The sequence below is a fragment of the Ananas comosus genome, linkage group 21 (assembly GCF_001540865.1).
Source record: "Ananas comosus cultivar F153 linkage group 21, ASM154086v1, whole genome shotgun sequence".
NCBI lineage: Eukaryota > Viridiplantae > Streptophyta > Magnoliopsida > Poales > Bromeliaceae > Ananas > Ananas comosus.
The window spans coordinates 10,450,561-10,461,881 of NC_033641.1; the positions used below are offsets into that span (position 1 = coordinate 10,450,561).

Genomic DNA, 11,321 nt, shown 5'->3' on the forward strand with positions numbered 1-11,321 from the left:
GTATGTTAATGGGCCGCATACATCAGGGCCGCGATACGGGCGCTGAGATCGAGGTGGGCTTTGTTCGAGGCCAACCTTGTCATTCATAGCTCTACTTTCGTACATTCTCGTTTTTAACCTAAAATAGAAAGTTCTCGGTTTCACGCGACTCTTTTATATATGAAGCGTCTCTTCCCCCGAGTGAAAATAGGTGCACAGTGTTGAAATGGGTACCGTTATTATTCCTAATGGAAACTATCCCATCGTTTATCTTGCGTTTAGTTTATGTATTCTGCATCATCTCTAACTCTTTCCCTCGATAGCCATAATCTTTGCCCAATATTTTGAAACATATTCTCAATAGTTAGTTTATCGTAATTCTCCTCCGTGTCCGAAGTTGCTAGAAATGATATCCTCATTCGCCAGAAATAAGCAGCAGCTATTTCGAGTTCTTCAAATATATACCTCATCACGCTGCTGGAATTGCTTGATGAGGATCATGGAAAGATATCAGCAGCTGCACAAGTTCCCAAATTATGTTCTCAACTCCAAATGGAACTGCTTTCACTCTTTAAAAAACAACACAGAAATCCCACCGTCTTTTAATTGCATCAGAGCAGTGAAGTTTTAGAAGCACTCCTAGATTTCTCGGCAACTCCGAATTATCAAAGTGATTGCATTTGATGAAGAAATGCATATACTGAAACTAGTTCTTACTGGAATAAATAGTCACGTGCGTCAACGGAGGAATCTATAACTGAAAGTTCATCACGGTCTGACCATTAACTTATACAGATATCACCGAGAACAGTTCGGTCAATTATACTGTCTACAATGCCAAAAACCGAAAGACCTAAGTGTGGAAAAAATGCACATATACATGATCAAATAACATTACATATGACATTATATATATTTACAATAAAGCCTATTCCTGAAAACTAATGGCATCTTGTGAACTCAAAAAAAAATCTGCAATGAAAAGGTATACATCAACTTACACTATATAGGTCTTCTTCAACACTTTCCTTCCCCGTTTTCTCCGAGGTTCGACCATGATGTTCAAGGCATTAACGATCTCGGCGTCTTCTTCGTTCCACAGATTTTTTGCAGCCTCGGGCTTTTCCAGCAGCAATTTTGCTACAAGGAATCCGGCTATAGACCAAGTTTGGTATAGCCGAGCTTGCTTTCCAATGAAACGAGCTCGTTTTGAGTCATAATATTCGGGCCATCTATCGGTTGCTATTCGCTTCTCAGCAACCTCTACAGCTTTGGCAGCAATCTCTGGCCTATTCATTTTTATGCAAGCAACTGCTAGCTGCAATTTGAAAGAAAGAGATCAGAAGTTTTGAATTATTACAATTATTTAACAAGAAAGGGGCTTTACCTACAGGAGCAATCGTGGTCATGGAAAAGTAGAATAAATGATCTATTATCACTTAAAGGCTTTCAATCAATTCCCTTTTCTCCAGGTATAAAAGAATCAGCTCATACCCCCCACAGAACATACCCAAGTTGTCGTAAGCTATCATACACTCATTAAGCCAACCAAAATCAAGTGTAGGCTACTATAATTTAAAATTAAAGCACATTGCATAGAAAGTAACACATGAAAGTGTACAATGAGATTTTGGAAGTTGTGTATATGTTTTAGGAGTTTCTGGCATGAAGAGCTGGTAAACCTACTAGAGAAACCGGGATAACTGAACAAGATAAAACAAGCTAAAGAATCACAATTGTACAGCAGGTAAGACTTTTTGGCCAACACATGGATTCCTGAAGCAAAGGGCTTGGAGATAATATGTGAATTGCAGTATGTATAAAAATGCAACACAATCACATGCCATAGCGTAAGGTAAAATTTGAAACCAATCGATGCCGACAGAAAACTAAACATGCAAAACTGATAGATTTCAATAGAGAGAAGAAACTGCCAACCTGCCACAGTAATGTTGGCCACGAGCCTCCATTGTGGTATGACCAAGGCCTGCATCAATAACAAACATAACAAATATAACAAGATAATAAGTGCAAAATAGAAAAAAACAAAAAAGAACAAGGACCAAAACTGTAAGTAATTACGTATTTTTGGGATCGCTGCCGGTGATGATTCGCCATTCCTGGCCCTCAAGAGTAGGATAACATATCTTAAATGGCATATCAGCCACTAAATCAGACCACTTAGCCTCAATCAGATCCAATATGGCATGCGATTGGTGTGTCGTGGCTAAGCTGCTCACTATAGACCACAGATTCCCCAAAGAAAAGAAACGAAAATCCATGTGGGCGGGTTGCAAATTCCCAATGAGGTAGCCACCCTTACAGGGCATCCACTCCACTAGCCATGGAGAGACCTGATCCGGGTAAATGTTGAATTTGTTGACAGCATCATAAGAATATTCCTCTGTTTTATATCGGTATATCTCATTGAGTTTTTGCATGTCGACCCAGTAATACTCCCTAATGTGAAAGGATAGTGCTATCAGCCTATTATTTAATGCCCGAATAAGATCTGCCGATCCATCCTCAGGTGCCAGCATTTCACGAGCACATAGGAGAGCTGAATAAAATAGTGCCTGCAGAAAACCATAATCATCAAGGGGGGAAAAATTATTTGGTTCTATCACTAAGAAAAGTTTCTCTCCACTAGAAAGAAATTATGAATAGCATAATGGTTTATAGATATCCGGAATAATATTTCATAATGATTAACCGTTTTGGAAGATGATTTGCAAGTAAGATGTAACTGAACTCTTATAATAAAGCTCGTAAATAATTGGAAGAATCAAGAGACTTTGGAGCAGACATGCTAGTGGCCCAATGCAAGCAACACCACTTACAAAAATTTGGAAGAAAGGGAAAATAGGTGGAGTGTTTTCTAGACATGAAAGTTGAAAAAAAAAAGGAAAAAGAAAATTGTCTCTGATTGATCAAAATGATACTTATAGTTCCGCTTAAATTTGTTGTATGCTGAAGATAATACTGATATAATGCAAAATATAAGGCTAATAGACAATCCAGCATAATCATATACATCCACATAGGATAACTTTTTGTACCAGCACCCAAAAAAAAGTTACATCAAATGGTCGAATTTGTGCACCAAATTGTAGCTACCTCCTTAGTCAAAACAAAGCAATTTTGGGGTTATTTTAGCATATGATACTGATGGATCTTTCAAGAATCTTAACAACTCTAAATCAAATAGTATGTCCTAATGGTGAATAAATCATTCTTTCACAGGACTTAAAATTCTCATGCCACCATGCAATACACACACAGAGAAAAAAAAAAAAAAACTGAAGAGCAAGCAATGTTTTTTACACTCCGCACATGTCATCCAGTATCATGACAAACATTACTTCTTATCGAGCTATATGATGCGATTGTGAACAACTTTTTGTGAGATTTATGATAGAACATCTCACTAAGTTACTAGAGTCTTGTGCTCTAATGCAATCTAGACCATAAGAAAGGGAAAAAAATACAAATTACAAAATTCTTTGTCAAATTTACCTGAATTTCTAGCGGGTGGCCATGAATTCCCATACGGCGATCAATCATGCACGAGCCGTCCGTTACCAGTAATGTAGGGAACATATCAAAGCCATCCGCAAGACAAAGCTTCAGGATCATTTTGATTCCAGTCTGGACATCAATTCTCTCCTGAACTGACAAATCCCCAGAGCATTTTCCATATGCTCTGAGCAATATAATCCACCATAATCCTATTGAAATTCAAGGTTTTCAGGGAACGCGCAACAATCATGAAGAAAAGAGCACGTATTGAGAAAAGGATAAAATTAATGAATTCCCTACATAATCCTAATATTATGATTTGGGCTTGTCACTTAGACAGCGCCCAAACATTTCACCTCTAGTCCCTGAACTTTCTCAGATATTGCAATTCCATTCCTAACCATCCAAACAATCTAAGTACTCTCCTGCAAAAGGATCATCTTACCCCTGCTCTAGAAAAATTTTGTTATTTCAGCGTACTATCAAATATCTTTAAAAAGTCCACTTCATAGGAACAAATTGTGTTTCCAGATTTCCCTTTAAGCAGCCAGGGATGAAATTGCAGCATAACCAAAATCTCAGGACAAGTGCTTAAATCAAAAGTTTAGGGACAAAATTGCAACATATAGATGGTACAGGACTACAAGGACCATTTTTCTAGTTTACACTAGAAAAATTTAGCACATTTTAATAGATAATTCAGGACAATCATCTTCTCTGCTAATAATATTACCCGAATCAACAGGTGCTACACGTCCTATTGCAGCCTCTCCGAAATCAGGGTCCAAAACCTCCTCAGTTGCAGAATCATCACCATCTAGTGGAACTGTCCGCACCTTAAAGCTGGCAGGCATAAGCCCCTGCCCTGGACTGTGGCAATCCATTGTTTTCTCCCAGCTCTACAAAGTGAAAACATAGACCGGATGATATTAACTGTAGGAATTAAACATAAAAAAGTCTGGCTTTTAATGACACTAAACTATTTTATGTGCAGAGCTGCTACGCAAAAATTTGTCCTCAGAAAATCTTACTCTGTCAAGCTAACAAGACAAAAAATTAGATGCTTCATAATCTGGTTCGTCATGCTCAATTTTGAAGAAGGTGATGACAAAAGATCAGGGCAATTAACTTAGTAACCCATTGAAAGTAAATAATTAGATTTTTCTGACTCTGCAGCGATTGATTGCTGGAAATATTGAGATAAGTCAAGACATGCTTAAAAAGAAAAGATGTGGGAGTGATTGTAGGAATTGAAGTTACTAGTATGCCACTAGAGTGATTAAACAATGGTTAGAAAATTCAACATACCAAAGTCTTTAAAAAGAGAATTACGTGATTTCTTAAAATAATGCCTCCAATAGTAACGATCGATGACTTCCCAAATAAATAAGATAAAGAAACTGTATAAATTGCTATCAATAACGACACAAACATATATTTTAACTGCAGTAAATTTAGTGGGACAAGAAGGAAGCTGTAAGAATATTACCTGAAGTTGAAGAGTGTGAAGAATGAAGTTGCGGACGATATCGTACTCTCCCTTCAAAAGGAACGCGATCCCGGAAGGTATAAAGTCACGAATGAATACCTGATCATAGTTCAATACATTGCTATCTGATGGGTCCTTTGCAGCAATTGTTCCCACCGGACTGCCACAATAAAAAACCATGGATTCCTGTAAAAGGCGCCAAGCTTCGTCCTCAACAGAGTTTCCCCTTTTCTTCGGCGATGCACTATTAGCTGCTCCAACAGGTGTAGATTTATCGTCACTACTTTCAATAACTCCATTTTCAAAACCAATAGCTTTTTGGCCATTCACGTCACCGAGAACCTGGCTTGCTTTACTCACTGCATCTTTTACCCAAGTTCCATTTGTCCCATTTCCATCCTCATTAGTTATTTCAGCTATTTTCTCAATTCGCTGACATTGAGTCGTTACAAACTGAGATCTATGATAGGCGGGCAGGGTCCCACATAGCCTTGGAAAATTTTGGCGTGTATCGGAATTAGAAGACGCTCTTAAATACAAAGGAGCTCTCTTTCTCCTACCATTTCGATTAATTTTTAATGGAGAAAGGAAGGGCAAAGTGTTCGGCGAAAGAGGACAACAATAGTGACCTGGTATTGTCCCGGACATAACGAGAAGAGATGCAGCTTCTAAGATTTCCATATTCATAGATCTCAGAGTCTCACAGTGAATGTTCCTTGTTGCTGTGTAAAGCTATGTAGAAGCTACACTGCATACGGTATCTATAACACTGGCGAAAGAGGAAAATAAAGCAGCAATAACATACAGTAAGAATAAGGGATAGATCATTTAAACACGAGTAACAAATTGTGCTCGTTAATCGCTTTCCATACTCTAAAACTAAACAATAACATCTCGTTTACAAATTTTAAGATCCGGAAACACGTACTTCCATCAGCTGAGTACGATCAAAACTAGTTCATCGATCGCCAAATCAAATCAAAACCAAAAGCACGAATCAATTAGAACAAACAAAGATCCGCAAACATGCGCAAACCAAAAAACTCGAGAAAACACGAATCAGAATCGCCAGATCCAAAAAAGCACTCGGAAACATGTTCCAATCACATCCACACGAACAACACACCACTAAATTAAACGAATTCGAGAGCAAAATCTCACCTGGCGCCGCCCCGATCTCACGGGAACCAAATCCAAATAGAATAATTTGATCCGAGAAAGATGAATTGAGCAAAGGGATCGGAGAAATGGCGATGCCCTAAATTTATTAAGACGATAATAAGAAAATAATTTATCGTCTCCTTCGTGATTATTACGGGCGATGATGCTTCGCTCTCACAAACACAGAGAAGGCGACGAAAGAGGAAACCTCGATGAGTTTTGCGCTCTACGCAAATGCGCTTTTTTTTTCCGGAGATAAAAAAAAAAGCGTATATTATTGGGCCCGACCCTACTTAATCGGATACTCGAATCCCAGTTTTTTTTGGTAATTATTAATTATTTTCCTGGTTTTTAGTTTAAATTAATTAAATTTTGAGTTGATCTTGGTAATAAACTCTAATAAGGCGAAGTTTAGGAGCTGTTTGATTTGTCGAAAAAGCGTGAAAAAAAAAAAGTTTTGAGAAAAGAGTGTTTCATGGGAATTTTTATTTCAGTTTTTTTTATCCTTTAGTTAAAAAAAAGTTGCTTTTTTAAATTTTTTCAAATTTTATGACTAATTAATATTTTTGTTTGTCAAATTTTTTTTAGAACAATAGAAATACTAGATTTTTTTTATAACATTTAGAAAAATCTTTTCATGAAAGCTAATTCTTTTTGAAATTAAATGGACAGAAAAAAAATCTTTAAAAATATTTTCACTTTTTTTCAGAACTAAACAGCCCTCCAAAAAGAGGAGGAAAAAATTCTATCGTTAACCCAATTCCCGATTAATCTCTCCATTAAAGGAAATAAGTAATACATTTAAAGAGAGATATATATGTATATTTATTTAACTACGACTATAGTTTTTAAAACTAATAATTTATTTTTTTGAGAAATAGGTAGCAAGCTACCTGCTTCATTCATTAAGTAACATGAATTTAGCATACAAACTGGAAGCAGCTAGGGCCTCCGAACCGAGGGAACGAAGAAAAAACAAGAGAACAAAAACCAGGTCCGTGCGACCCAGGAAACAAGTGAAAACCAAATTAAACAAAAATGGGAAAACGGAGGGCAAAGCGCAGATCTCGGGAGAGAATCAAAGTGCTCCGTTCCAGGCATCGATCAAAACGGCGACACGTTCGAGAGCCCGGGAAACATTAAGAGGTACGTCGCGGAAGCAAATGCCGTTACGCTCCGTCCAGATAACCCACCAAATTGCCGCCAACTTGGTTAAAATATTTGATCTCGTTACAGCCTCGGGAATGTCCGAGAACTGTGTCCAAAGCTGTCGTACATCCCCCTCATCCGAATCCGCCTCCACTAAGGCTCCTACTTTAAAACGGAGAAATCTGACAACGATACAGTCGTGGAAAAGGTGATCAGCTGTTTCGGGTAGTAGCACACAGAACCTGCAGTGCTGCTCCACAATGCACCCTCGACGAAGCAGTCTGTCTGCCGTAGGTAATCTCTTTCGAAGTAGAATCCATATGAAAACTTTGTGCTTGAGCGGGATTTTTAACCCCCAAAGTTGATCGTACAAAGTATCAATCTGTCCTCCGTCGGTGATGAATTCGTAAAGTGATTTGACGGTAAAATTTTGGTTATTGGTCCATCGCCACTTTAGTTTGTCATGTGAATCCGAAGGGGTATAGTGGGAGAGTAGGTTTTTGAGCATCGCAGTCTGTTGGCTGTTCTGACCATTGTTACGAATAGCAAAGCCTCTGGTTATAAAGCGCCATCTCCATCCTCTTTCGTTCCAACATTGAGAAACCGTAGCTTCCTGGTTTGCGATTCTGCTGAAGATTCGTGGAAATCGGGTACTAAGGGGTGTTTCTTCGATCCAAATATCCGACCACCACCTGATGTTTTTCCCATTGCCGAGAACATACGAAACCCCGCTTTTGAACACGTCTTGACTACTCATCACGCTTCTCCACCACTGGGAGTAGGGTCTGAAGGATTTACCTTCACGTAACGGCCTTCTTCTGGTGTAATATAATGCAGTGATCAGCCTCCCCCATAACAGCGATTTCTCATTGAAGAAACGCCACCACCATTTTGCTAAAAGCGCCTTATTCATTGCTTCCATATCCTTTACCCCTAGGCCTCCTTCTTTTTTGCTCCTACAAATCGTTTTCCAACCGACGAGGCATGAACCTCCCGCAATTTTTGAACATCCTTTCCAAAAGAAGGATCTTCTAAGCGCTTCAATGCGCTTCAACACCCATTGCGGTGCTTTGAAGATTGCAAAGTAGAATAACGGAAGATTCGAGAGTACCGAGTTGACCAAGATGAGTCTCCCCCCTTGAGAGAGGAGTTTTGCTTTCCATCCTTCAATACGCGTCTCAATGCGGTTGATGATCGGCGTCCACTCTTCCTTACGAAGGGGGTTGATATGTAGCGGAAGGCCCAAGTAGCGGAACGGTAGGCTACCTACTCTGCACCCCAAAATATCCGCATATCGTTTCGCTCTGTTTGCGGTGATTCCCAGGTGGTAGAGTTCCGTCTTGTTCATATTTATCTTAAGGCCAGATGCCCATTCGAACATCTTCCAAATGAAAAGTAGGTTACGCATAGCGGACTTCGTGGGTTTTGAGAAGAATAATGTATCATCCGCATACTGCAGAATCACTGTCTGGCTCTCGTCTGAGGGTCCTATTCCCTGAAGTAAATTATTAGCCCTTGCTGCTTCCGTGACCCTAGCCAGACAGTCGGCCACTAGAATGAATAAGTAGGGGGATAGCGGGTGCCCCTGTCTCAGTCCCCTCCTTGTTTTCATCCAGTTAGTCGGTGAGCCGTTTACTAAAATGGCTATTTTAGCGTTACAAATACATTGTTCGATCCAGTTCCACCATTTGTCATTGAACCCAAGCCACCTTAAAATACTTTGCAAGAACCTCCAGCTGACTTTGTCATAAGCTTTCTCGAAATCCACCTTAACACTGATGCACTCCCTATTGGTTTTTGCACACCAGTTGAGAAGTTCAGACGCCGTGACGAAGGAATTGGCTAATAAACGATCTTTCAGGAAAGCCGATTGTGCGGGGGAGATTATAGATGGTAAGACCCCCGCGAGTCTGTTCGCAAGAACTTTAGAGATAATCTTTTGAATTCCGTTCAAGAGGCAAATCGGTCTGAAATCATTAACCAGGCATGCTCCTTCCTTTTTGGGGATTAAACATACATAAGTGTAGTCAACCGGTGCCGTAAAGAGGTCCATGGTCTGCAGGTCTCTGAAGATATCAAGAATGTTGTCCTTAACTGTCTCCCAGAAATGTTGGAAAAAGATTAGCGGGAAGCCGTCGGGACCAGGCGCCTTGTCACTCCCTAGTTGAAAGGTAGCTTTTTTAATTTCATCTATAGTGAAGGGGCTCGTGAGAGAGTCAGAGTCAGGTAAGGCATCCGCACGGTACAAGTCGGCCCAATCACCGAAAGAAGGCGGGTCATCTTCCACGTTCCCAAAGAGACATTTAAAGGATTGAAAGAAACATGATTTCATATGCGCTTCGTTGCTGATTTGTGTTCCCTCCTTGTCTTCAATAAACTGAATCTTGTTGCAACGCTTCTGCCCATTGGCCACTGCATGGAAAAACTTTGTATTGCTGTCTCCTTCCTTTAGCCAGTGCTGTTTAGCTCTCGTTTTCCACAGGATTTCTTCCTCCTTCAGTATGAGTTGGAGCTGCACTTTAAGGTCTACACGTTTATCCCGTTCTTCCTGAGTCAAGATGTTCCGTTCCTCCAAAAGATCGATGCACCGAATTTCTTCCTGTAATGATCTTATCGCGTTGGATATACTATGAAATTTCGTTTTGCACCATTCCTTCATCCTGTTTCTGCAATGTCTCAACTTCGCCGTTAGCGTGAGGATGGCTGACCTTTGACCGGGTACTTCATTCCACCAGATCGGTACGTAATTTGTGAAGTCCGCCCTAGTAAGCCATACCCTCTCGAAACGAAACCTCCGCTGAGTGTGAGAGTTTCCAGTCTCGAGTAATAAAGGGGTGTGATCGGAGGTAATTCTAGGTAGCGCGGATACCCTGCTAAACGGGAAAACTTGATCCCATTCCGTCGAGACAAGGAATCTATCCAGTTTGGCCAGAGTTGGTGAGCGTTGCATGTTAGACCAAGTAAAATTTTGATTGGAAATAGGCAGGTCGATGACTTCGAGATTTGAAATGAGGTCAGAGAACATTGACATCGCTTTAAAGCTCCACTGGTTCCCGGTGTGTTCGGCCTGGTTTCTAGTAAAGTTGAAATCCCCACAAATAACCCATTTACAGTTGGAACAAACTGCGCCGAGGGCGAGGAGCTCAGCACAGAACTCTTCTTTCCCATCCCAAGATGGCGGTCCATATACATTCGAAAGGTAAAAGCTCGTATTACTGTTAATATGTTTCAAGTTGAGGGTGAGCGAGTGTTCGCGCACCAACGCCTCCGTACAATCGAAAAATTTGGAGTTCCAACATGTGAATAGACCGCCCGATGCTCCCATTGCGGGAATAAAGTGACATCTGTCGAAACTCGAGCCGCAGCAAGACCGAAGAAAGGAACGAGACACCGAATCCACTTTAGATTCTTGGATACAAACCACCGAGCAATAGTGTTTAGAGAGAATAGATCTAACACTCCGACGCTTACAAGGGTCGTTCAGACCGCGAACATTCCACGTAATAATATTAAACATAGGAAAAGCGACACACACCCAAAAAGCAGCCCAACCGCAGATAAAGACCCACCCACTACAGGTCAACTCCGCATCATAAACTTGTGGAGCTCTTCGGCTTCCACCCCCGTAAGCTTGACCCCGCATAGCGCACTTTTCTTCAAGACCTTTCTAATGCTCCGTGAGCCTGCCGCGGACATCGGCCCAGAGGTCTCCCCTTCCAGCAGTAAAGCCTTCCTCATTATCGCCCGATCAAGCGCCGGAACGTTACCTACAGACTTCAGCCTCTCACAAGCTCTGATCGACCCACGACGCACGCACTGGTCGACCGCCAATCCACGACGCACGCACTGGGGAATCCCATCCGCCCCGGTCGCCTCACCGGTCAGGGGTACAATATTGGGGGCCAAGGTATTAACCCCCGATACGTTCCCCGTCGACGAACAGACGACCAAGTTGTCTGGCTTCAAAAAAAACTCCCCAACCATTGATCCGTGGATCTCCTTCGCAGCGGGCAAGTGGGGAACG

At 41.0% G+C, this 11,321-nt stretch overlaps 1 protein-coding gene across 1 annotated transcript; it reads right to left on the reverse strand.

Annotated features, from left to right (window-relative positions):
- On the reverse strand, positions 714–6,408 carry LOC109726732 (neutral/alkaline invertase 3, chloroplastic). Its single transcript, XM_020256519.1, has 7 exons — positions 6,149–6,408; positions 4,988–5,756; positions 4,232–4,397; positions 3,496–3,707; positions 2,062–2,555; positions 1,918–1,966; positions 714–1,297 (listed from the first exon to the last, which is right to left on the reverse strand). Exons 2-7 carry the CDS (start codon positions 5,672–5,674, stop codon positions 977–979), a joined length of 1,929 nt encoding a protein of 642 aa, XP_020112108.1. The 5' UTR covers positions 5,675–5,756; positions 6,149–6,408; the 3' UTR covers positions 714–976.

Coding starts and splice junctions, on each gene's coding strand:
- LOC109726732 (XM_020256519.1), bottom strand. CDS start 5,674: ATGAATATGGAAATCTTAGAAGCTGCATCTCTTCTCGTTATGTCCGGG. Junction 3,708..4,231: donor TGTAGCACCTGTTGATTCGG/GTAATATTATTA, acceptor GAATTTCAATAG/GATTATGGTGGATTATATTG. Junction 2,556..3,495: donor GCCACCCGCTAGAAATTCAG/GTAAATTTGACA, acceptor GGTTTTCTGCAG/GCACTATTTTATTCAGCTCT.